This window comes from Bombina bombina, chromosome 7 (genome assembly GCF_027579735.1).
Source record: "Bombina bombina isolate aBomBom1 chromosome 7, aBomBom1.pri, whole genome shotgun sequence".
Classification (NCBI taxonomy): domain Eukaryota; kingdom Metazoa; phylum Chordata; class Amphibia; order Anura; family Bombinatoridae; genus Bombina; species Bombina bombina.
In genome coordinates this window covers 496134202-496161933 of record NC_069505.1, presented here as the reverse complement: position 1 = coordinate 496161933, position 27732 = coordinate 496134202, and the positions used below count along the sequence as shown (strand labels likewise).

The following is a 27732-nucleotide window of genomic DNA, read 5'->3' as shown; positions in this document are numbered from 1 at the left end:
ACAATAGTGCAGACTGCCTGATATAATTCTGAAGATTAGAAGTGCTCTTACCAGCCAACGCGTTTCGGTCATTCCTCAACCTTTTTCAAGACTGGTTTGTATTCGCTGATTGAGATGTTTTTATACCTCTTTTGATATGACCTTTTTTCGGTACCGGAAGTGAATAATCTAACTCTCCGGTTCTATTTTAGTTTTTCTCATGTTAGCCGTTCTTTTCTTGTTTTCTCACTTGCAATGTTCTTAAAGCTTAGTGTGTCTAGAAATATAATTTAATTTATTTATTTAGACTTTATGGCCTATGTTTTGAATTTTGCCGGTTTTTCGTCATTTCTATTGGTCAGATAAAAAGTTCTTCTCCCTTACATGATTGGCTAATACTGGGGGGGTGTGACGTATGATTCATTGTACGTTACTCCTATTACAATTAGTTTTCTATATTCTTTGGGGTTTGGTGGAACACCTTCACTTCTAAATATTCCTTCATCCTCGTTTGTGTTTTTCAAATGCATATTAGTAAAAACTACTGTGTACTAAAAAAAGAGATTCTTTTTCACATTTATCTTTTTGCTTTTGCAGTTATGCTTTCTCGTCAAGTATCCTTTTTCTTTATCTGATTTTACTACTGCTATAGTTTAATATTAAGGACAATTTCTTCATTTTAAAATACTTTAAAATGAAGAAATTGTCCTTAATATTAAACTATAGCAGTAGTAAAATCAGATAAAGAAAAAGGATACTTGACGAGAAAGCATAACTGCAAAAGCAAAAAGATAAATGTGAAAAAGAATCTCTTTTTTAGTACACAGTAGTTTTTACTAATATGCATTTGAAAAACACAAACGAGGATGAAGGAATATTTAGAAGTGAAGGTGTTCCACCAAACCCCAAAGAATATAGAAAACTAATCGTAATAGGAGTAACGTACAATGAATCATATGTCACACACCCCCAGTATTAGCCAATCATGTAAGGGAGAAAAACTTTTTACCTGACCAATAGAAATGACTTAAAACCGGCAAATTTCATTACACACCCCCAACATCAGCCAATCATGTAACGGAAAAGAATTTTCTCTAACCAATAGAAATGACGAAAAACCGGCAAAATTCAAAACATAGGACATAAAGTCTAAATAAATAAATTAAATTATATTTCTAGACACACTAAGCTTTAAGAACATTGCAAGTGAGAAAACAAGAAAAGAATGGCTAACATGAGAAAAACAAAAATAGAACCGGAGAGTTAGATTATTCACTTCCGGTACCGAAAAAAGGTCATATCAAAAGAGGTATAAAAACATCTCAATCAGTGAATACAAACCAGTCTTGAAAAAGGTTGAGGAACGACCGAAACGCGTTGGCTGGTAAGAGCACTTCTAATCTTCAGAATTATATCAGGCAGTCTGCACTATTGTTTCTTCTGTTTTCACAGAGGGACCGTGCTGCTTAGAATCACCCATAACAACAGAGAGCGAACAACATACAATTGTAAACATATCGAAGAATCGACACTCACACAAACTGAATAGGAACATTAGACATTTCATCGGCCCTGGGACCGGGTACACACATCTGGGACTTTACCCTTAACTGGGGACTAAAGATAACCAAACTTTGGATCAGGTTTTTAAAGTATTTATAGCACTATCTATCACGGCACTTTTTATGCAGTATTCACCATTATATCCGTAGAAGGAAAGCTGAAGATACTAGCAGTTGGAACTTTTATCTGACAAGTAGTTTATTGTATCTAAGTCATAGAAGCACATTACATAGTTTTATAGTTTAATTACTATATAGTTTGTTTATTAGTTTTAGGAGCACACGGAATGAAGACAGCTTAATTTAGACACAAAATCACTCAATTTATTTGTCACAACAAGAGCATTTATTTTAGTGAACTGATTATTTTTATTTTTACTTATATATTGTAATATTTTTGCGAGGAGATTTGTAACTATCACTTGTTTTGATCACCATTTGTATTAATTGTCAAAGTTGTTATTATTGTGCAAGGATTAAGGATTTTGTCCCAATATTTATATAAACATACCGCTTGTCCAAGTTTAAAATTTGGGCAAAACAATTTAAACGGATAAATCACTGGCGTGAAAACGCCGTGAAAAATCAACTCACAGCTGAACATTGAGATCTGAGTAAAGCCTTAATGGTAATGTAAAAAACATCATTGCGGATTGAGCCAACCAGATCCCAGGAGTTAAGGGTTAAAAATACCCTGCATTCAGCCACTGATACAAATAGTATATGAACAGCAATAAAATTGCTGGAAGTTAATACTCGCACCTTATAAACAACTAAACCAATTTTAGACTGTTAACATGGATCCATGAGGGAACATTAGTATTTTAATCATTGGTGAAAATATCGTTGCAAACCCGAATTTTATGTTTAGTTAAAGGGAATATTTTAACACAACAATTGTACCAAAGCCGTAGTTTGCTTATTCTAATCCACAGTTCTTTAACAAGAACTGATTAGAATAATTTCATCTATACTGAATTGTTATCATCATTAGGATTTAATAAAGTAACTTTTATATTTTTATATTTTATATACTGTCTAATAATCCATTTTTATATTATATAAGTAACAGACCCTGCCTCATTTGTGTTGGCGCTTTGATAGTTGGTTCAAAGCTTCTGATTGCTCATACTCTGTTCTTAAAACCGAGCTATTACGCTTTTTAGGAAAAACTGGCAGTTTGGATAAAAATGCTGCAAGGGAATTATCCATGACTGCTGCTAATTGTTGTAATGTAATAGGGGCCAATGCGCTAGAGGTACTAGGCATTGCTTGCGCGGGCGTAACTGGTGTCGACACATGGGGAGAGGAAGGTGAGCTATCCTCGTTACCTTCTGTTAAAGAATCATCTTGGGCCACATTTTTAAGTGAAACAACGTTATCTTTAAAATGCATAGATACATTAGCACACTTAAAACACAAATGTATGGCTACTAAACACATAGAGCAACGTCTATCTGTAGGCTCAGACATGTTAAACAGACTTAGACAGCACTCAGATACTGAAAAATACAATTTGAGAAAAAACGGTACTGTGCCTTTAAATAATAAAAAGCGCACACTTTTTTACTAAATCTTCAAAAATGATTGAATCTTTCTGAAATTTTTACCACCCGATCTTAATGCTTTGGAATGATTGCACAGCAAATATCAAGTCAATTAACCCTATAATGCCCGAACCGGAGCAACCTAAAACTGACAACCGGTTAGTAAACTACAGCACCATGCCATAGCAATCTGCTGTGGCCCTACCTTGCCCCTGGGGATTAGTTTGATGAGAAATAAGCCTCTATGAAGTCCTCAAGTAGTCTTAGGACCCTCCACGTGAAGCTGCATGAAGCTGTCTGCAAAATGAACTGTGCAACTGAGGCGCGAAATTTAGGCCCCCTCCCTCTCCATTCCGGAGTTGTGGGGCCTTCAAAACCCTAAATAGGTGTCTAAAATTCTGCCATGTGGAATAAAACCCCCAAAATGATAACAATTTGTATAGAGATTATATTTTCACTATAAAATAATCGATTGCCCTTTAATAGTGTCCACCAGTCTTTGAGCCCTGTTAATTAAGCCTTCCTTCTATAATGAGTCTCAGAATGTGGCTTACCTTCCCCACATGGGGATTCTTGTCAGTCTTCTAGCATTACTAAGTCTTGACTAGAAAAATATGACTGAACATACCTTATAGCAGTTAAGCCTGCAAACTGTTCCCCCCAACTGAAGTTTTCCTGTACTCCTCAGTCCTATGTGGGAACAGCAGTGGATTTTAGTTACAACATGCTAAAATCATTTTCCTCTCAGCAGAATTCTTCATCACTTTCTGCTAGAGAGTAAATAGTACAAACCGGCACTATTTAAAAATAACAAACTTTTGATTGAAGATATAAAAAACTACAAATCTAACACCACATTCACTTTACCCTCCCGTGGAGATGCTACTTGTTAGAGCGGCAAAGAGAATGACTGGGGGGCGGAGCCAGAGGGGGAGCTATATGGACAGCTTTGCTGTGTGCTCTCTTTGCCACTTCCTGTAGGGAATGAGAATATGCCACAAGTAAGGATGAATCCGTGGACTGGATATACCTTGCAAGAGAAAAAGTTCATCTCCATGAAAGTCTATGTAGAATTTTTAATTTTCCCACCAGTTTCCAAACCACCTCAATGGAAACTAGGCCAAAGTTTATAAATAATTTTTATATTACCACCAATTTCCAAACTTTACCACCTCAATGGAAACTAGGCCATAGACTTTCATGGAGATAAATGTTTTTATCAAGAGTTTCCAAACTTTACCACCTCAATAGAAAATAGGCCTTAGGGATTATTTACATCGAGGTTAAATTGTGGAAACTGGTGATAAAAACCTTTATCTCCATGAAAGTCTATGGAGACTTTTTATGTTACCACCAGTTTCCAATTTTACCATCTCAATGAAAACTAGGCCTTGCTTGAAATATTAAATTTTTTACATCATAACGATTCACTCTTTTACTCTGACAGATTCCCCATTTGACCCAACGTACATGTTAATATCGTCCGTCTCCAATGTAATCTGCTCCGTCGTCTTTGGTGAGAGGTTTGACTACAAAGATAAGGAGTTTAAGGATCTTCTGTTCAACCTAAGAGAAATGACCAAACTTTTTAACAGTGCTACTGGGCAGGTTAGTCTTATGGATAAGATGAAGAATTTCTCATTCCAAAGCCTCTTAAACTCATTTTATCTTTGTCTTTGGTTTTCCATTTTCACAGCTTTTTAATTTCTTTCCAAATGTTGCCAGCTATATACCTGGTCCTCATCAAAAGATTTTCACATACTTCAACATTATAAAGGAGTTTTTTATGGAAAAGTTGGCTGCCCACAAAGAGTCACTGGATGAGAATTGCCCCCGGGATTTAATTGACTGTTTCCTTATCAAGATGAATGAGGTATTTTTTTTAAATATAAAAAGGTGAACAATTATGGGAAAAGTTTTACTTTTCTTTTTTTCTTTTTCTAATAAATTTTTCAACTTTTAACAGGAGAAGAAAAATCCCAACACTGAATTTAATGATGATAATTTAATCAGCACTGTTAATGATCTATTTTTTGCTGGGACGGAGACTACAAGCATAACATTAACATACGCCCTCTTGATCATGCTGAAATACCCTAACATACAAGGTAACTTGCCTATTTTTGTTTTACCCAATATCAGTCTTAAAGGGACACTGAACCCACATTTTTTCTTTCCTGATTCAGATAGAGCATGCAATTTTAAGCAACGTTCTAATTTACTCCTATTATCAATTTTTCGTCGTTCTCTTGCTATTTTTATTTGAAAAAGAAGGCATCTAAGCTATTTTTTGGTTCAGAAAACTGGGCATAGCTTGTTTATTGGTGGGTGAATTTACTCACCAATCAGCAAGAACAACCCAGGTTGTTCACTAAAAATGGGCTGACAGCATGCTCTAGAGTTCCGGAGGAGGAGCCTGTGTACAGGTTGTGCAGCACAAGCTCCTGTTCCCTGCAGGTATCCCACTGGCGATGTTCTTCGCACCGGGAACCTCAACAACCAAGGGAAGAATCTGCAGCCGGCTTAGTTTATGCCCTGAGGGACTCTCACGGTGCTCTTTACCGTCCGCGTTACATCACAACACTTGTTGCTTCGAGCTCCACGCAGGACATCGCGTGTAGAAGCTCCTCAAAGTTTTAAGATAATCTGCGGCAGTCCCCCCCTCCCACCGGTGCTGTGAGAGGGGGGTAGATAGCCCGAAAAAGATTGACTTCTCAAGGCTTAAGAGTACCTGTGGCAGTCCCCCCCCCTCCCACTGGTGCTGCGTGAGGGGGGTAGACAGCCTGAACAGGTTGAAGCTAGGCATATGTAACAACGATAAATTACTACTTATCTCCCCACATCAATCACCTTTACCTTGGATTCGGATTGCCTGAGGCTGGAAATTGCTCCATTGCGCCCTTTGCTCTGCTTGTCATTCCGCCTGCCAGGTTCAAGGATACTGCGTGTGGGGAGCTGTTGGCCCACCACCTGAGGTCGTTCCGACTAGGTAGGCTGTTGTGGCCATTTGTACTCCCAGCTTCCACCCTTCCCCCTATGGCTGCTAAGAGGCAGGAGCAGGTAAGTTGGCGCTGGAGGTGAACCTGTGGTCCGGGCGCTGTTGCTGGGTGTCATGGGACGCCCTCGAGCTCAGGGGGCCTGGCCTGTTCTTCTACGGTGGAGCATATGTGGCTCCTTCATGAGCTTTGGTTATCTAGAGGCTGAGGTTAGTTAAGCATTGGGACACAGACCAGGGATCACAGTTAAGGAAACTTGTGTTTACCAGACGGTTGAAAGGATTATTCTGACGAGCTCTACCGCAGGAGGGGTGAGTGCAGAGTATTTTGATAGCCTGATTATTCAGATATTATCCCTCATATGCTAACATTTGTATATAGATATCAGAAGGTACATTATATCAATGGACTCCATCTCCTTTTTTCTGTTTTTTTTTCTTTTTCTTTTTTTGGCTCAGTTAAGGCTGTAACACAGAGGGTGGCTACACAAGCAGCCAATAAATCGAACATAGTTTGCTGGACACATTATTCACGCTTCCTCTGCAAACAGAACGTTCTTTATATCCTCTAATCCCCTCTTGCTTAAGAACATAAATTTTGGATAAATAGAATTTTGGGTTGAATTTCTTCTGATCCTCCTTTGTGTAAACGGTTTGATTCAAAGTGGGTTTCAATTGTATCTTTGCATATTTTTGTCCTGGGTTTTATAAAGAGCTGAATTCCTCAGTCCAAATTTGAAGTGAACCCTGAATTTAGCTTAGACTTTTGGGGCCCAATAATTAAAAAATGGTCTTTTAAAGATACTAAGCTTGAAGTGAATTCCAAGCTTGGCTAAGATCTCTGGGGTCTAATAATTAAAAATTAGTTTCTAATATATACCAAGTTCGAAGTTAACTCTGACTTTAGCTAAGACCTTTTGGGTCTAATAAATAAAAATAATCTTTGTAACATATCAACCCTATAATATACTAATCTGCGGGGGATCTCTAGACAGTATAGTTTGTTAGGATTAGCAGTGTTAGAATCCAAAGTTAATAAGTTAGGGACTCTTCGGTTGTTATCAATTGGTACGAAGGTTAACTCTTATTTTCTGGGCTTGAGAACCCCTGGTGGGCTTAAAACACCCCACTATCACAGAAATTAATTAAGCACTTTTCCACTTTATTCACTCACAACCCCCCCACCTTCTCCTTCCTTTCCCCTTCCTTTTTTTTTTTTTCCCCCTCCCACTCCTGTCACACTCACGCACCCACTTGTCTATTCACGTCTTTTTTTTAAAAAATCGCGTCGCACTTTTTTTCCTCTTCCCCTTTACCTCACTTATGGATAGATTTTTTTCACCGACTCACTGTAAAACCACTTCACCAGCCATGGCTTCCAGACCCAGAGATAGGAAGAACAAAACAGCAGCTGAAACTCTAGTTGAATTGCACCCGGAACCTGGTCCTACCACAATATCCAATGAAGCTACAAATTCACAGACACTAGTGAATAGCATTCTAGAAGCCCTGAACCCAAAGTTTGAGTCTCTTAGATTAGAAATAAAGCGAGATCTGCATATACTCTCCACTGAGATTAAGCAGTCCTCGGCAAGAATTCAGGAATCTGAACAAAGAGTGTCTGATCTTGAAGATCTTACAGCTTTACATAACACCAAACTACAGTTAAACTCTCTTTCTTTGAGAGAGCTACAGAATAAGATTGAGGATTTAGAAAATCGGTCAAGGAGGAACAATGTCAGAATAATTGGGGTTCCTGAAACTATGCAACACACAGATTTACTGAACCTTGCAGCTGGGACTCTTCCCCAGCTATTAAAAATCCCATAGGAACTATTACCCTTAGCTGTAGAGATGACCCACAGACTGGTGAGATCTCCTTTACCAGATAGTAATAAATCCAGACCCAGACCCATAATAGTGAGATATTTAAATTACCAGGACAAAGTCAAGGTCTTGCAATCATCTCGTAAAATGGCACCTATATTATTAGAAGGAACCAAAATTTTAGTTTTCCAAGACTTTGCTTATGAAACTTCTCTGAAAAGAAGAGAGCTCTCCCCAATCTGTAAAACAGATGTGGCCTTAGCCACTAGAGGGCGCTAGAACAACCAGTATAATATGACGGGAGTAGAGGGCCTCCCAATGTGCATGTGCACTAGCAGAGTCAAATACCAAGTGTAGTACTGCACCTAATAAATCAATCACCTAAGGCACTGACTGTGTATCCCCAATATGAATGACAAGCTGCACCTCTTAATAACAAACTTGAAATAAAAACTATAATAAAAGTGTGATCAACACACAAGAGGGCGCTAAATACCCACTAGGAGGTAGAATGTGTGTGGTTATAAAAGCAGGCAATATATATGTAAAACTGGGAATCGATCGTGGGCTCTCACCATAAAGACGATATAACAAATGATGTTCAGTCCCAAATATATGTACAATGTTCATACATCAAATGTCACAATGGTGAAAGCAAAACCAGTTGCTGCCGATAATGTTGCACTTTCCTCTTGTAAGTGCCCTCTTCTCTCCTTGATGACTGGAGGCAGATCTGTAGGGGTGGAGGGAAAACAGAGGCGACAAATGTGTGTATCCAATGTGATGGTAGACCCCCCTGCACACGTATGCTATACCCAGGGTACTCACACTTTGACTTAGCACACCAATGTGCTGGTAGGCACGGACTGGCTATCGGAGCAAGCCAGCTTGCTCTCTCGGGTACACTCTCTCTCTGTAGTGATCGTCAGAGTCTTAGCCGCTGTGTCTCCTTATGTAATGTTGATCTCCAACGCCAACAGGAACTTACAAAGGAATAGCCCCCAAGGATTGGTAATGAGGATATACTTGTAATGGAATCACATGCGATGGTATAAAATAAACTTTTAATCAGTGTTAAAAACAACCATACAGATTCCACAAGTAGAAATCAGATATGTATTCTTTGCTACGCGTTTCTCGGCTGCTAATGGGCCGTTTCTTCAGGCATATTTGTACAAACATTTGAATCGGCTATATATTGCCGCTCATTACCAAATCCTCCCTCCCCCCATCTAAACCAATAAGCGTGTTGCTTCCAGCCATTGGCTATGAACAAACATCCAGCTGATACTTAGTAACGTAATCTCAATCGACACATATACAATACAAATTTCGAACAACAATATGTTGATACAAAGTTGCAAATATCGTTATCTACTAAATCCTGTAGATGTCCATACTTTCCCTTTCAAACAACCATTGATAGATGACACTTTTTAAGAGCTCTCAAAATCATTTCCAATGTGCAACACAGATAAAAAACTTTTAGATATATATCCTGCAGTGCAAAATTAGATTACAACTTCATGACACTAACGACTTGAATAAAATAAAATAAATGTCGATCTAAATGACATTGTGTACCTATTAGTGTATAATATATTCGAGGTTTACGCTATTTATAATTTCCTCATATGATTTGTTAAAGGAACCTAATGTCATAAAATGACTGATATTAGGTAAATCTCTTAACGGTTATTTTTTACCTGAGATGGAACTCTTTACTTTTATTTAAATGATATACCCTATGTGTCATAGAACCTGGAAAAATATATATATATGAATATGTGAAATGTAATAAATGTGAAATGGATATTAAAAAGAATGGCATCGATAATATAAAAGAAGTGACCAATGTATCTACAAATTATATTACAAGTGATAGAACGCTACATGAATCGGTTAAAGGGGTATTTTACTACTATTTTGTATACCTACCATAAGGTGTCCACCCTATAAGAGATGTGTGTTTAACTAAGTACGATCATCCCGAGTAATACATCTATAGTATTGGTATCCCCACTACATTGTGCTCTTCAGTTAAAGGGATTTTATGCAACAGATTGCACAGTGTCTCAATTCGGTATCTATATTCTAATTATATACCTATAGGATTTATCTATTGTCCTATAAGGATGGCATGTAATAATGTATTAAACAATAATAAAACATTATCAGTTTGTTATGAAAATCCTATGTTTCTATATTTTTGGATAATAATATATTAAGGTGGATATTTTGTTACAAATACTACCTTTGTGTCCTAGTGAATGTGGATTTTTCTAAATGCCAAGAGCATAAATAAGGTGTGTAATGCAATGAATGGTATTACTTTCCATTCATATAAAAGAATAATACATTGTATATAAGAAAACGAAATAAAGGACCCTTAATGGTCAAAGTGCTACAACTATTAGTTATCACATCAGGAATCACCAATAGTTCCTTAATTATGTGCATATCAAAAATATAATGATATCAATGGTATATGTGATATATCAAAATAATACTACTACGTGTACTAACAAACTATAAATGAATAATTAACCTGATGTGTGTTAAAGGGAAAAAGACATATAAATGCCAAATATTGTGACATATTACTGTGTGCAATATAAAATGGAATGTGTTCTGTGTGAACTTATGTGTACATATACATGTATTTAAAAATTAATACTATAAGATAACTTAACCCAATCTTGGGTCTATAATAAGTGTATAATGATATATATAAAAAGACACCAAAAATAATAAAAGGTAAATGTATATAAAAAAAGTGCATATTAAAATGCAGCAGAGTCAATTACTTCGTTGAGACCATCTGGAAAAAGTGATCCAAATTTGTGGATCCAAAAGGTCTCTCTTTGACGAAGCTTGATAAATCTATTGTACTTATTAGAAGGAAGAATACTTTCAATGGGGGTGATCTTAAAACAACATGGTTCCCCCTTGTGTTCTTGTATATGGTGTCTTGAGACACTGGTTATCAGATTCGTATCGAATGTTTCTGAAGTGTTCACTCCATCTGGTGCGAATATTGCGTATTGTACGCCCCAGGTACTGGACCCCACATTTGCAGGATAACACATAGATAACGAAAGATGAGCTGCATGTGAGATATTGCCCTATCTGATATGACCCTCCTGTCGTATGTGCTGTAATATTTTTTGCTCCATGAGTTATATATTGACACATGTAGCATCTTGATTTGCAAAATCTAAATACACCTTTTTGACCCATTTTTTTTATTATTATTATTTGATGTACCTTTGATTGCTTTCTTAGAGATGACCACCTTACTGGGCACCAATGATTGCTTGATATTTGGTGCTCTCCTATATACAATACTAGGGGTGGTATTTAAATTTCTTTTAAGTATGGGGTCCTTAAGCAAAATGGGCCAGTGTTTTTGTAATGTCTTTTTAATAAGTTTATAATTAGAATTATATTGAGTGACGAACAAAGGCTGTTCTTTAATATTCTTGTTCTTTAGTGTCTGTGTATTATTGTTATTTTTGTTGGGATTTAGTATTGAAGCTCTATCTCTCTCACATGCCTTCCTATATCCATTATTAATGATTTCAGGGGGATATCCTTTTTCTCTGAATCTTTCTATTAAAATTTGTGACTGCTCATGGAATGTATCATCTGAACTACAGTTCCTTTTTATACGGCAAAACTGACTAAATGGAATGTTGTTCTTCCATTGTGGATAATGGTTGCTAGAATAATGTAAAAAGTTATTGCAATCTACAGTCTTAAAATATGTACAGGTGCAAATATTATGATTTCTATCAAATGAGAGATTAAGATCTAAAAATTCAATTCTATCTGGTTGCACATTGGAAGTGAACTGGATGCCCATATCATTTTTATTTAAAAATGTACAAAAGGAATGTGCCTCCTCAATGGTCCCTTTAAAAACAAATAAAAGATCATCTATGTAACGGCCATAGAACACCAGGTTGCCCCACCAGTTGGAATTATATATATATCTATTTTCAAAATTACCCATAAAAAGGTTTGCAAAACTGGGGGCAAACCTGGTGCCCATGGCCGTACCCTTAACTTGTAGATAGAACTCATCTAAAAACTTAAAATAATTGTGTTTTAAAATAAAATCAATAAGACTCAGCAAATATTCCTTCTGCTTAGCAGGCATAAATAAGTCATCCTCCAAAAAATGTCTCACTGTGGATATACCTAATTCATGAGATATGTTGGAATATAAAGCACTCACATCTGCAGTAACCCAAATGGAATCCTTATCACATTTAGCCCCTTCAAGTTTCTGTATTAGATCCGTGGTATCACAAATATAAGATGGAAGGTTTTGAACATATTTTTGCAAGTAACTGTCTATATATTCTGATAATTTGTCAGTAAGGCTGTTCATGCCTGCAATAATAGGCCTTCCTGGAGGTTGTGTAGAATTTTTATGAATTTTTGGAAGATGGTAGTAGTAAGGGGTAGATGGATGTGAAGGAGTAAGATATCTCCTTTCTTTAGAATTAAGAATTCCATCACTACTACCATCTTCCAATATCCGCAAAAGTTTTTTCAAAAAAATCTGTGTAGGATCTATCTCCAATTTTCTATAATATTCGATGTTGTGGAGAATATTCTGTTCACACAGAACACATTCCATTTTATATTGCACACAGTAATATGTCACAATATTTGGCATTTATATGTCTTTTTCCCTTTAACACACATCAGGTTAATTATTCATTTATAGTTTGTTAGTACACGTAGTAGTATTATTTTGATATATCACATATACCATTGATATCATTATATTTTTGATATGCACATAATTAAGGAACTATTGGTGATTCCTGATGTGATAACTAATAGTTGTAGCACTTTGACCAATAAGGGTCCTTTATTTCGTTTTCTTATATACAATTTATTATTCTTTTATATGAATTGAAAGTAATACCATTCATTGCATTACACTCCTTATTTATGCTCTTGGCATTTAGAAAAATCCACATTCACTAGGACACAAAGGTAGTATTTGTAACAAAATATCCACCTTAATATATTATTATCCAAAAATATAGAAACATAGGATTTTCATAACAAACTGATAATGTTTTATTATTGTTTAATACATTATTACATGCCATCCTTATAGGACAATAGATAAATCCTATAGGTATATAATTAGAATATAGATACCGAATTGAGACACTGTGCAATCTGTTGCGTAAAATCCCTTTAACTGAAGAGCACAATGTAGTGGGGATACCAATACTATAGATGTATTACTCGGGATGATCGTACTTAGTTAAACACACATCTCTTATAGGGTGGACACCTTATGGTAGGTATACAAAATAGTAGTAAAATACCCCTTTAACCGATTCATGTAGCGTTCTATCACTTGTAATATAATTTGTAGATACATTGGTCACTTCTTTTATATTATCGATGCCATTCTTTTTAATATCGTATCCATTTCACATTTATTACATTTCACATATTCATATATATATTTTTTTCCTGGTTCTATGACACATAGGGTATATCATTTAAATAAAAGTAAAGAGTTCCATCTCAGGTAAAAAATAACCGTTAAGAGATTTACCTAATATCAGTCATTTTATGACATTAGGTCCCTTTAACAAATCATATGAGGAAATTATAAATAGCGTAAACCTCGAATATATTATACACTAATAGGTACACAATGTCATTTAGATTGACATTTATTTTATTTTATTCAAGTCGTTAGTGTCATGAAGTTTGTTCGAAATTTGTATTGTATATGTGTCGATTGAGATTACGTTACTAAGTATCAGCTGGATGTTTGTTCATAGCCAATGGCTGGAAGAAACACACTTATTGGTTTAGATGGGGGAAGGAGGATTTGGTAATGAGCGGCAATATATAGCCGATTCAAATGTTTGTACAAATATGCCTGAAGAAACGGCCCATTAGCAGCCGAGAAACGCGTAGCAAAGAATACATATCTGATTTCTACTTGTGGAATCTGTATGGTTGTTTTTAACACTGATTAAAAGTTTATTTTATACCATAGCATGTGATTCCATTACAAGTATATCCTCATTACCAATCCTTGGGGGCTATTCCTTTGTGAGTTCCTGTTGGCGTTGGAGATCAACATTACATAAGGAGACACAGCGGCTAAGACTCTGACGATCACTACAGAGAGAGTGTTCCCGAGAGAGCAAGCTGGCTTGCTCCGATAGCCAGTCCGCGCCTACCAGCACATTGGTGTGCTAAGTCAAAGTGTGAGTACCCTGGGTATAGCATACGTGTGCAGGGGGGTCTACCATCACATTGGATACACACATTTGTCGCCTCTGTTTTTCCTCCACCCCTACAGATCTGCCTCCAGTCATCAAGGAGAGAAGAGGGCACTTACAAGAGGAAAGTGCAACATTATCGGCAGCAACTGGTTTTGCTTTCACCATTGGGACATTTGATGTATGAACATTGTACATATATTTGGGACTGAACATCATTTGTTATATCGTCTTTATGGTGAGAGCCCACGATCTATTCCCAGTTTTACATATATATTGCCTGCTTTTATAACCACACACATTCTACCTCCTAGTGGGTATTTAGCGCCCTCTTGTGTGTTGATCACACTTTTATTATAGTTTTTTTTTTTTTTTTTTTCTCCCCAATCTGTGGCAGATTGCTTAAAGAAGGATTTTTTGCCACAGTAATTTATCTTGCCAGACTTAAGGTGGAAGTTCAGGGTCATACATATTTCTTTGATACTGCCTCTGAGGCAGAAAAAATTTACGCTGAAAAATGTATTAAGTAGTTTGATACAAGGTATCACATATTGTATTAACTTATCTTCATTATGGATGATGTCACCTAGAACTTTTGTTAGTTTTACACACTCCTTGTTTTTTGTTTACCAGGTCTTATTGGTGAATAAAGGTTCTTTCTTTTTCTTTTCTTTTTTTTTTCTCTCCCTTCTCTCTCTCTCTTTCCTTTTTTTCCCCCCTATTTGTATTAAATAATGATTAAAGCAAAAAAATTGATTTTAACCTCTTGGAATGTTGGAGGCATTTCCACTCCTATAAAGCGTAAAATGATAATTTCACAACTGAGGAAACTTAATTAGAACATCGCCTTTCTCCAGGAGACTCATCTTAACGCAGAAGAATCTTTGAAGTTGAGATTTTCCTGGGTAAAGGAGGTATTCTTCACGCCGAGCATAGGTAGGAAAAGAGGGGTGGCTACTTTATTAGGGAAAAATATATCATATGAAGTAGTATTGGAATTTTGTGACCCAGAAAGTAGAATTTTGATTCTGAAAATTAAATTGGCAAACTCCACATTTACACTCTGTAATCTCTAAGCTCCCAACAACTTTGAGATAAGTTTCTGGGAATCCATACAAGCCAAAATCCTACAAATGGGTGAAGGTAATATAATTTTAGCAGTGGATTTTAACATGGCTCCACAGATTCCTCTTGACAGGCTTAGGCAAGCACATGTTACTTTTATATCTAAGAGAGACAACTTAGAAGCTAAAATGTTCAAAACTTTGTTTAGGAACCTGGCCCTTAAAGACATCTGGAGGATTCAAAACCCAATTCAAACAGAATTTACATGCAAGGCCAGAAATGTCAATTCTCGATCTAGAATTGACTTATTCTTAGTCAATGATAATCTACAAAAAATTGGTGCTACAGCTAAAATTACACAAATTACTATTTCAGATCATGCCCCAATCATATTAGACATCCCGCTGAACATTAAACTACATACCTCACGTCGGTTTTTCTTTCCCAAATTCCTATTTAAAAACTTAAAATTTAAAAACTGGCTAACTGCCAGAATGATTGCATTTTTTTCCTTAAACCTAGGATCAGTTAATGATCCAAGTTTACTTTGGGAAGCAGGTAAGGCAGTAGTAAGAGGAGACATTATCGCATATATGGCTGATTTTAAACGGAAAGCCGGCCTCAGAGAAAATGAAGTACTGAGAACACTTACCAATACTTACAATAAATATTTATCCCAACCTACATCTGCAAACTGGAGAAGATATACCTCTGCCAAGAGGGAGAGAGACACCTTTTTAATGTACACCTCAGTTCAAGCCGATTTTAAATCCAAAGCCAAATTTTATCGGCATGGTGATAAGGCAGGCAAACTCTTGGCTAAGTTAGTAGAAAACGTGCAGGGGAGTTCTGTTATTGAACTGCTCTTGGAACAAGACTCTTTACTCAAGAAATTCTTGACACTTTTTTATTATAAGGATCTATATTCTTTCAGAAAATCTGATGCAGAAGCATCAGAGCATTTTTGGAATGGTCTTAACCATCCACTCTTGAATGATGATGCAGTAACTAAAATTAATGCCCCTATCTCTGATCAAGAGATTCTTCAAGCTATTAAAGAGCTGAGCTTGGATAAAGCCCCTGGCCCAGACTCTCTCCCTAATGAGTTCTACAAGATACTAGCTCCGGTCATCACTCCTCATTTAAATAATCTTTTCAATTATTTTTATGCAGAAAGTAAATCTATTCCTTTGTCCATCGCTGCATCCACTACATTTTTAATTCTAAAACGGGGGAAAGATCCCCTGAAAAATGAATCCTATCGGCCCATCGCACTACTTAACTCCAATTATAAATTACTGTCGTTGATCCTAGCTAAAAGACTTCAACGGGAGATTGGGATTCTTATTAACAAAGACCAAGCAGGGTTTTTGTCCAAGCGCAATCTAGCAGCTAAAGTCAGAGAACTATTTTTGGTTCTCGATTATTTTTACAACTCTCGAGAGGCTTCCCCACAAGATCAGATGGACTTAGCAATTGTCGCGCTTGACGCAGAAAAAGCGTTTGACTCAGTACATCATCAGCATATTCTGACTTCTCTGTCTCGTTTCGGCTTTAAAGATAATTTTGTATCTTTCATCAATAATCTTTGCAAAAACTCCTCAACAAAATTGATTGTCAATAACTTAGAATTTAACTTAATTAACCTTCAGAGAGGCACTAGATAAGGCTGCCCGCTATCACCTCTTTTATTTGATCTGGCTATAGAGTCTTTAGCCCTGACCATCAGGCAGCTATTACAGGGGATAGAAATTGGCTCTATAGAACAAAAAATCGCCTTATATGCGGATAATGTACTAGTTAACATCTCCAATTCTAGAATTAAGATTCCAAGACTACTCTCGATTACAAACTCATTTGGAACTTTTACAGGATATAAGATTAACACCTCTAAGTCAGAATTAATGTGGATCAGAAAAAATGAGGCTTCTCTATTTGAGACACCTTTTAAAGAAGTTGTGTCCCATTTTAAGTACTTAGGAATCAATATATCAGTAAATCCACAAGAGTGGTATAGTCTTAATATCTCCCCGATCTTATCTAGAATAAAAGAACATATGAGAAGTTGGCAAAACTTTCTGCTTTCTTTGTCAGGACGTATTGCCCTGTTTAAAAGGGTCCTTCTCCAAAAATTCTTTATCCCTTACAAAATTTACCGGTCACTCTGAAAGTTAAAGATTGGAAAAGCCTGAACAGGGCTCTCCGGTATTTCATTTGGAAATGCAAGAGACCCCAAATTTCCATAAATAAACTTTGGCTCTTCCCGATCTCAGTAAATATAGCTTGGTTTTTCTCTCACGCATTGTGATAGCTTGGATTTTGAATAAAGACTATTTTACTAATAACAGTCTTGAAGCGAATATATTATATCCTTATAATCCTACAGCTTTAATTCACTGCCCGACTCACTCAATTCCGAAAGAAGTGAAACGTCTCAATTCTGTATACACGATAATACAGGCTTGGAAAAAGTTAGGGCAAAAACTAGGTATCAATCTTTCTATCCCAAAATTTCAGGGATTACGTGGTAACCCAGAATTTCAAGGAGGTACTCTCAAATCTCAAATCTTCCAGAAATGGCATGATATGGGTTTGACTTTTCTTACTCAATTCATGGACCAAGATACCCAATCAATAAAAATCTTTGACAGATTAAAACAGGAATTTAACCTAAGTAATAAGGACTTTTTTGCGTACCTCCAGGCCAGACATTATCTTTCCTCACTTACTGAGAAATTTGGCTGGTCCTAGGGAAAGCTAGATAACTGGCCTATTCTTGTTAAAAAATATTTATCCTCCATTTCAACCTGGTATCATTTGGTGGTTAGTCAACATGGTGATTCTAACCTTAACTATATAGTGCAAAAGTGGAACCTCCTGTCCCCCGAATTAGGCATTGAGGTGGATCAGGTGGAAAAATCTATAGCCATAATAGCGCAGACTACTCTATCTGCAAGCTGGAGAAAGTCACACATTAAATTACTTTATAGGTCTTATTACACCACATTAAAGGGATTTAAATGGTATAATTTTAATTTTAATGTATGTCCAAAATGTGCATATCCAGCAGCGGATTTAATCCATATGATATGGTCGTGCCCCCGGATAAAGCAGTTCTGGCGGAAAATAGAATTTTGGCTTATTAAGGTATTAAAGGTACCCGTCTCCTCTCTCTCTTTGGCAGAGGTTGTCTTTCTTACAGAATCCCCTTTATCTCCTGAGCATAAAAAAGCTAGGAATATGACAATTTTGGCAGCAAAGAATTTAATTTTCAATAAATGGCGAGACCCCTCGGTCCCTAGTATCTTAGAAATCAAAAATTATATGAAAAAACAATGCATTATTGAACAGATGGATACGACTTTAACCTCAGAAAAAGAAATAATGCTCTTCTTTAAAAAATGGGCCACATTTATTAGAATCTTTCCTCCACTTAATACATCCTTTTAGACATTCCGAGATAGTTTTATTAGATTGTTGGTAATATCTATCTTTCCTTACCCTTCTTTTTTTCTCTCTCTCTCTCCCCCTCCTCCCTCTTTCTCTATTCCTTAGCTGTAATTGTCTTACAATGGTTAGTTAATAATCAGCTGAGAGGAAGAAATTGTGTAAGAAAATTAAGAATATAACGGAAAACATGAGGCTCATTCTATACATGTTAATATTATGCTGAATATGAAGCAAATTGATTCTTGTTTAAACGTTTTTTTTTTTCTCTTTGATTGTTCTGATTGTTCTTTTTCTTTAAGCTGTAATTATGCATTGTAAGCCTCAATAAAAGAAAATGTATATTAAAAAAAAAAAAAAATGGGCCGGCATCTAAACTTACATTCTTGCATTTCAAATAAAGATACCAAGAGAATTAAGAAAAATTGATAATAGGAGTAAATTAGAAAGTTGCTTAAAATTGCATGCTCTATATGAATCATAAAAGAAAAAATTTGGGTTCAGTGTCCCTTTAAGACTTTTCTCCACACGCTAAACTTAAAGGGACATAAAACCCATTTTTTTCAAGATTCTGATAGAGCGTACAATTTTAAACAACTTTCCAAATTACTTCTATTATCAAATTAGTTTCATTCTCTTATCCTTTGTTGTAGGAGCAGCAATGTGCTACTGGGAGCTAGTTAAAAACATCTGGCATATATGCATCCACCAATCACCAGCTAGTTTCCAGTAGTGCATGGTTGCTTTTGAGTTTACCTAGGTATACTTTTCAACAAATGACACCATGAAGACAAAAAACATTAGATTATAGAAGTATTATACAAGTTCTTTAATTATTGAAGAAATCAGGGAGCGATTTATCAAGCTGAGGCAGAGAGGGGCAAACATACGCGCCCCTGTCCGCCGCAGCTAGCATCTGGAGGGCTGAATCCCCCTGGCGGAATTCAGCATTGCACATGAGCGCTATTTTGCGCTCGTGTGCAATCCCGCTCCCTGCCCGCTCACAGCCAATCACACACGGGCAGAAGCTGTCAATCTCCCCAGTCAGACTAGACCACAGAGATTGAAATTTGCCACCAAAGAGGTGGCAAAAGGGTAGGGAAGCAGCGGTCTTATGACCGCTGCTTGTTAAATACGGCGTGCAGGTTCTCTTGTTAGAGCCTGCAGTCGTAGGCAGGCAAAGCCTGCCAAAAGGGCTTTATAAATCTCTGTAACGGAATCGGCACCACTATATATTTATTCTACATCAAAAAGTAGTTGTTATCCTTATCTCCCATTCCCAGGCCATTTAAGGACATGTATACATTTGGTGATAATGTAATAATATTTTCATCTAGTTCTAGCTCTTTAAACTAAAATTGTAATTACCCATAACAAGTTCAATTATGCATAGTGAAAACAATTGCATCTATACAGTAGTTGTATTGCCTGTTTTTACTGTAATATAAAAATAGTTATTTTCCCCCTGCCATAGAAGTTAGAGCACATTCATTGGATCTCAAATCCATGGCCCTAGTATATGTTACATTGTCTTTGCTATTATTTCTTGTTATGCGTGTTTATAACTCTTATTTGTCTTCAGAGAAGGTCCACAATGAGATTGATTGCATGGTAGGCCATGAGCGCTTGCCATCAATAGATGACCGGAGCAAAATGCCATATACCGATGCTGTGATCCATGAGATTCAGAGATTTGCAGATATTGCACCAATGGGGCTTCCTCATGCAGCCAGCAAAGACACAACCTTTAGAGGATACCATATCCCAAAGGTTAGAGGAATTCAACAAAGTTTTCTCTTTTAAATCCAAATGATCTGGTCTCAAGCAACTTCCTTACATTTTCTTTTCCAATGCAGGCTTTAACTAAAGTGCCCTCCTCTTTCTATTCTCTAGAGAAAGGGGCTTTGTACTCAAAAATGTTAATGTTGTCCAAATGGTACATTTTACTTGCTGGAGTGTATTTAAATCTTTGCAAAGACAAGTTTTACCTTTATTTTGTTATTTGAAATAGCTGCATTTTCCTCTAGAAACTACCACCTATACTACAAATATGAATAACAAACATATTCTCTGTAGAAAAACTGCGTCAACAGGAGACAATAGCACTAATTAATCTAATAGTGGGGGACAGGAGGAAGAGATTTTATATATGAAATAGCTGCTTGTGTTTATTCAACCCTCCAGTCATAATTAGCATTTCAAGACCTAACATAAATAACATTAGCAGATCTGCTTTACTTGCAGGCTCAGCCCCCTGTTATGGGCATGTCCTATGTGATGGGTTTAATGAGCAAAATCCTTTATTTTGAATACAAACAAAAACATGAAGGATCAATTTCCCATAAATGTAATACTATGCTCTTGGTAAAACAAGTATAATTTGGAACAAATTAAGGAAAAACACATTTTATAATACAGTGTCCCATTAACAGGTTTCTAAAAATTAATCTAATAGCTATATAGAAATGAGATGCACAAGAGTTTGGAATATGCAAATTTGGTAAACCTATCCCTTTCCTAACATAATCATAATATTATGGTACACTTTGATCTTTTTGGTAGCACTGATGAAATTTGCTATAATTATCATAAATATTGTAAGAAAAAATAATACTTTAATTTATTTTTCTATATTAGGGTATGACATTGTTTCCGGTATTAACTTCTGTCCTGAAGGATCCAAAATATTTCAAAAATCCACAACAGTTTGACCCCAATCATTTTCTTGATGAAAACGGAGGTTTTAAGAAATCTGAGAATTTTATTCCATTTTCAGTAGGTAAGATCAATAAGTCACCAATAATAGCTCACTGGCTTCAAGAAAAGACATACGGTCATTTCACAATTCCTAAGTGAATAGGGCTGCCAACTTCCCTTCACAAAAATACTGGGCAAACTGGGGTACACTGGTAGGTGGGATTCACAAAATGTCTCCCCCAAAAACTCTACATTAGCCCCCAACTCTTAGGGCGCGATCCGATATACGGCGCAGGTTTCAGTGCAAGCGTGGAAACCTCCGCCGCCCATAGTTTCAGCGAGCACAGCGAGCTATCACATATACGGCGCCGGCAGTTGCTAAAGTGCCGTAAGTCGGACAAACTAGCGATGTCCAGAAATAAGCGTAAGTACAAATTTCTGGAGTCGCCAGTGACTTACGGCACTTTAGCAACTGCTGCCACATAAAAAAACTGACTAAAGTATAAAATCTCCCGTTACTGTCTAACACGCCTCCCAAACATAGCCCGACGCATATACCCCTCTATCCGCAATCCCACCTCTCACTCCTAATAATAAATATATTAACCCCTAAACCGCCGCTCCCGGCCCCCGCCGCCAGCTACATTAAATGTCTTACCCCCTAATGTGATCCCCCTACACCGCCGCCACCTATATTAAAATTATTACCCCCTAATGTGAACCCCCTACCCCACCACCACATATTTTAACTACATTAACCCCTAATGTGAGCCCCCTACCCCGCCGCCACCTATTTTAACTACATTAACCCCTAATGTGAGTCCCCTACCCCGCCGCCACCTATTTTAACTACATTAACCCCTAATGTGAGCCCCCTACCCCGCGGCAACCTATTTTAAATACATTAACCCCTAATGTGAGCCCCCTACCCCGCAGCCACCTATATTATATGTACTACCCCCTAATCTGACCCCCTTACACCGCCGCCACCTATATTAAATTTATTAACCCCTAATCTAATCCCCCTACACCGCCACCACCTGTATTAAAATTATTAACCCCTAATCTAATCCCCCTACACTGCAGCCACCTATATTAAATATATTAACCACTAAACCTAAGTCTAACCCTAACACCCCCTAACTTAATTATTATTAAAATAAATCTAAATAATATTAATAATATTAACTAAAATATTCCTATTTAAATCTAAATACTTACCTATAAAATAAACCCTAAGATAGCTACAATATAATTAATAATTACATTATAGCTATTTTAGGGGTTATATTTATTTTACAGGTAACTTTGTATTTATTTTAACTAGGTACAATAGCTATTAAATAGTTAATAACTATTTAAATACAAAGTTACCTGTAAAATAAATATAACCCCTAAAATAGCTACAATGTAATTATTAATTATATTGTAGCTATCTTAGGGTTTATTTTATAGGTAAGTATTTAGATTTAAATAGGAATAATTTAGTTAATATTATTAATATTATTTAGATTTATTTTAATAATAATTAAGTTAGGGGGTGTTAGGATTAGACTTAGGTTTAGTGGTTAATATATTTAATATAGGTGGCGGCGGTGTAGGGGGATTAGATTAGGGGTTAATAATTTTAATATAGGTGGCGGCGGTGTAGGGGGATTAGATTAGGGGTAAATAATTTTAATATAGGTGGCGGCGGTGTAGGGGGATTAGATTTGGGGTTAATAAATTTAATATAGGTGGTGGTGGTGTAGGGGGCTCACATTAGGGATTAATGTAGTTAAAATAGGTGGCGGCGGGGTAGGGGGCTCACATTAGGGATTAATGTAGTTAAAATAGGTGGCGGCGGGGTAGGGGGTTCACATTAGGGGTTAATGTAGTTAAAATAGGTGGCGGCGGTGTAGGGGGCTCACATTAGGGGGTAATAATTTTAATATAGGTGGTGGCGGCGGTGTAGGGGGATCACATTAGGGGGTTAGACATTTAATGTAGCTGGCAGCGGGGTCCGGGAGCGGCGGTTTAGGGGTTAAGCACTTTATTAAAGATTGCGGTGGGGGATTGCGGTTGGCAGGTAGATAGACATTGCGCATGCGTTAGGTGTTAGGTTTTATTTTGCAGGTAGTTTAGGGAGTTACGGGGCTCCAATACTCGGCGTAAGGCTTACTACGCCTGCAATTTGTGGCGAGGTGAAAATGGAGTAAGATTTCTCCATTTTCGCCACGTAAGTCCTTATGCTGTATATTGGATACCAAACTGTGCGGGTTTGGTATACCAGTCTATGGGCCAAAAAACTACAGCCGAAGCCAGAAATATACAAGCGTAACTTCTAGGTTACGCCGTATATGTGATACCAAACCTGCACAAAATTTGGCGTCGCCGGCTTCTGCGGGCGACGCTGCATATCGGATCGGGCCCCAGATCTCATTAAATTTATATTTTTCACAGATGAACAGTACGTTTAACCCTTGGTGGCCAGTAACATACATATCAATTATTTTACTTCTGACTGCCAGATTTCACCCCCTTGATTGTCCCTCAAATCTTTCTGCTACATATTTGTAACACAGTTTGGTATAAGATGCCTTTTATACTTATATAACACTCAAGAACTTAAAAAAAATTGACTTTTATGTGTCCAGTATTTTTGTAAAGATTTTACTGGACAGCCTCATAAAAATACTGGACTGTTCAGTTGAAAATTGAACACCTGGCAACCCTATACCTGAATAATCTAAAGTCTATTTACTAGTGGAATCTAAATGGTAGAGTTGAGATTTTAGGAAACTTCCATGTGTGCAATATACAATATTTACAACTTTATCCTTCATTTCAATATCAATACATATGTTTCCTTATGCAAACTAGCAAGAAATAATGCTTTACTACTTGAAGTATCAAAAAATTCTATTTTTCTCTTGAAAGCAACCCGCAAAGGGACATTAAAAACTAAATAAATGCCAGATAGAATGGTGCATTCAAAGAAAAGATTAGTCTGAGAATAACATGGAGATGTATTTTATAAGGTTTAATCAGTTGTTTAAATAGGGACAAAATAAGTGTAAAGGTCTAATGTGTATAAAACAATGGGAGCTGCCATGTTGTAACTTAGGTTATCTTCTCTGCTGTGGCCAATTAGGGACAGTTATAAATAGGTCACAAGAGTGTGCAGCCAATGGCTGAGTGGTATATTATAATGTTCTGCACTTCCATTTCTAACAGGAACTGAAAAGCTCACCATTTCAGAATGGAATTACAGGAAAAGGGGACACAATAAATAATGAAAGTATATTGCATAGTTATTTTTATATATAAGATTTATAATTTTATATTATCATCTCAAAGTGTATAATGTCCATTTAAAGGCAAACTAAAGTCATAAGTAAGAATGCAATTTGAAGGAAAAAAAACAAAATTCAGCCCTCACAGAATATACAAATATGCTTCTTTTGGTTATTAGCTGATGGCTGTCATGTGATACAGGGGGAGGGGGAAATTGAATTAATTTTAAAATGTTCCAGAAAATATTCTTTTGATCCTTTCAAATTCAAAGTAAAGGCTATTATATTGTCTTTGCATTTAAAGAGTATTTGTCAGTCATTCAATTATACTATATACTACAACCCCAATTATGAAAAAGTAGAGACAGTATGGAAAATACAAAAAAATTAAAAAGAATAATAATAATACCTGGTATTACAAGTCTGGCAGGTACAGGTGTACCGCTCACCTTTTTTTCGCGACTCGAAAATACCGCAAATCCACTTACGTCAATTGCGTATCCTATATTTTCAATGGGATTTCCTAACGCCAGTATTACGAGTCTTCCTAAAAGGGAGCGGTACACCCTCTCCTGTCAAGACTCCTACCGCATTTGAAAGTCAGTAGTTAATGGTTTTACGCTACAAAGCTGTAGCATAAAACTCTTAACTAAAGTGCTAAAAAGTATACTAACACCCATAAACTACCTATTAACCCCTAAACCGAGGCCCTCCCACATCGCAAACACTAAAATAAAATTTTTAACCCCTAATCTGCCGAACCGGACATTGCCACCACTATATTAAATATATTAACCCCTAAACCGCTGCACTCCCGCCTCGCAAACACTAGTTAAATATTATTAACCCCTAATCTGCCGTCCCTAATATCGCTGACACCTACCTACATTTATTAACCCCTACTCTGCCGCCCCCAACGTCGCCGCCACTATATTACTTTTATTAACCCCTAAACCTAAGTCTAACCCTAACACCCCCTAACTTTAATATAATTTAAATAAATCTAAATAAAAATTCCTATCTTTACCTAAATTATTCCTATTTAAAACTAAATACTTACTTTTAAAATAAACCCTAAGATAGCTACAATATAACTAATAGTTACATTTAAGCTAGCTTAGGGTTTATTTTTATTTTACAGGCAACTTTGCATTTATTTTAACTAGGTACAATAGTTATTAAATAGATATTCACTATTTAATAACTACCTAGCTAAAATAAAGACAAATTTACCTGTAAAATAAAACCTTACCGAAGTTACAATTACACCTAAGACTACACTATAATTAAATGAATTCTCTAAACTAAATACAATTAAATACAATTAAATAAAATAAAGTATGAAGAAGAAAAACCCACTAAATTACAGAAAATAATAAAATAATAAAAAAAAAATTAAACTAATTACACCTAATCTAATCTCCCTAATAAAATAAAAAAGGCCCCCAAAATAATAAAAATCCCTACCCTATACTAAATTACAAATAGCCTTTAAAAGGACTTCTTGCAGGGCATTGCCCCAAAGTAATCAGCCCTTTTACCTGGAAAAAAAGTACAATTCCCCCCAACATTAAAACCCACCACCCACACACCCAACCCTCCTCTAAAACCCACCCAATCCCCCCTTAATAAAACACTAACCCCTTGAAGATCACCCTACATTGAGAAGTCTTCACCCAACCGGGCCGAAGTCCTCAACGAAGCCAGGCGAAGTGGTCCTCCAGACGGGCAGAAGTCTTCATCCAAGCCGGGCAGAAGAGGTCCTCCAGATGGGCAGAAGTCTTCATCCAGACGGCATCTTCTATCTTCATCCATCCGGCGCGGAGCGGGTCCATCTTCAAGACATCCAACGTGGAGCATCCTCTTCAAACTACGTCCAACTGAAGAATGAAGGTTCCTTTAAAAGACATCATCCAAGATGGCATCCCTTCAATTCTGATTGGCTGATAGAATTCTATCAGCCAATCGGAATTAAGGTAGAAAAATCCTATTGGCTGATGCAATCTATTGGTTGATCCAATGAGCCAATAGAATGCCAGCTCAATCCTATTGGCTGATTGGATTAGGGTTAGACTTATTTTTAGGGGTTAATAACTTTAATATAGTGGCGGCGACGTTGGGGGCGGCAGATTAGGGATTAATAATTGTAGTTAAATTGCAGCGCCATTTGGAGGCGGCAGATTAGGGGTTAATAAATATAATGTAGGTGGCGGCGATGCCCGGAGCGGAAGATTAGGGGTTAATACTATAATGCAGGTGTCGGCGATGTCGGGTCGGCAGATTAGGGGTTAATAAGTGTAAGATTAGGGGTGTTTAGACTCAGGGTTCCTGTTAGGGTGTTAGGTGTAGACATAAAATGCTTTTCCCCATAGGAATCAATGGGGCTGCGTTAGAAGCTGAATGCTGCTTTTTTGCAGGCGTTAGACTTTTTTTCAGCCAGCTCTGCCCCATTGATTCCTATGGGGAAATCGTGCACGAGCACTTTTAGACAGCTCACCGCTAAGCAGCGCTGGTATCACAGTGAGATGTGGAGGAAAATTTTGCTCTTCGCTCACTTTTCTGCGGCTAACGCCGGGTTTTAAAAAACCTGTAATACCAGCGTTGTCTGTAGGTGAACGGTGAGCAGAAACTGCTCGTTAGCACCGCACAGCTTTACCGACAAAACTCGTAATCTACCCGATTATTAACACATTATTTGTTGTTTTACTTTGTGAATTTAATGTATTTTTGAAAATATACACTTTTTTCATATCTGATGACTGCAACACACTCCCAAAAAGTTGGGATAAGGGCAATTTAGGACTAATAGTAGGATGACCATATTGCCGCTTTAAAAAGAGACACATATGAAAAATACATATCTCAGGGTTCTTATACAAAACATTTCTTTAAACAGCCCTGAAAACCACCCTGACATATGTATTTTTCATATGTGTCCCTTTTTAAAGCGGAATTTTGGTCACCCTAACTAATAGCGATGTATAAAGTTGAAATAAGATGATGTGAAACAGGTGAGGCGATCGTGGAGCCAGAATTGGGGTTTGCATACTATATTTAGTGGTT

General features: G+C 36.8%; 1 protein-coding gene across 1 annotated transcript in view; it reads left to right on the top strand.

Annotated features, from left to right (window-relative positions):
• Positions 1-27732, top strand: part of LOC128666850 (cytochrome P450 2C15) — a 100402-nt gene that overhangs the window by 70747 nt on the left and 1923 nt on the right. Inside the window, exons 4-8 of the mRNA XM_053721652.1 lie at positions 4536-4696; positions 4785-4961; positions 5055-5196; positions 20280-20467; positions 21335-21476. Of these exons, the coding sequence (XP_053577627.1) occupies positions 4536-4696; positions 4785-4961; positions 5055-5196; positions 20280-20467; positions 21335-21476 (810 nt within the window). The remainder of the gene's footprint in view (positions 1-4535; positions 4697-4784; positions 4962-5054; positions 5197-20279; positions 20468-21334; positions 21477-27732) is intronic.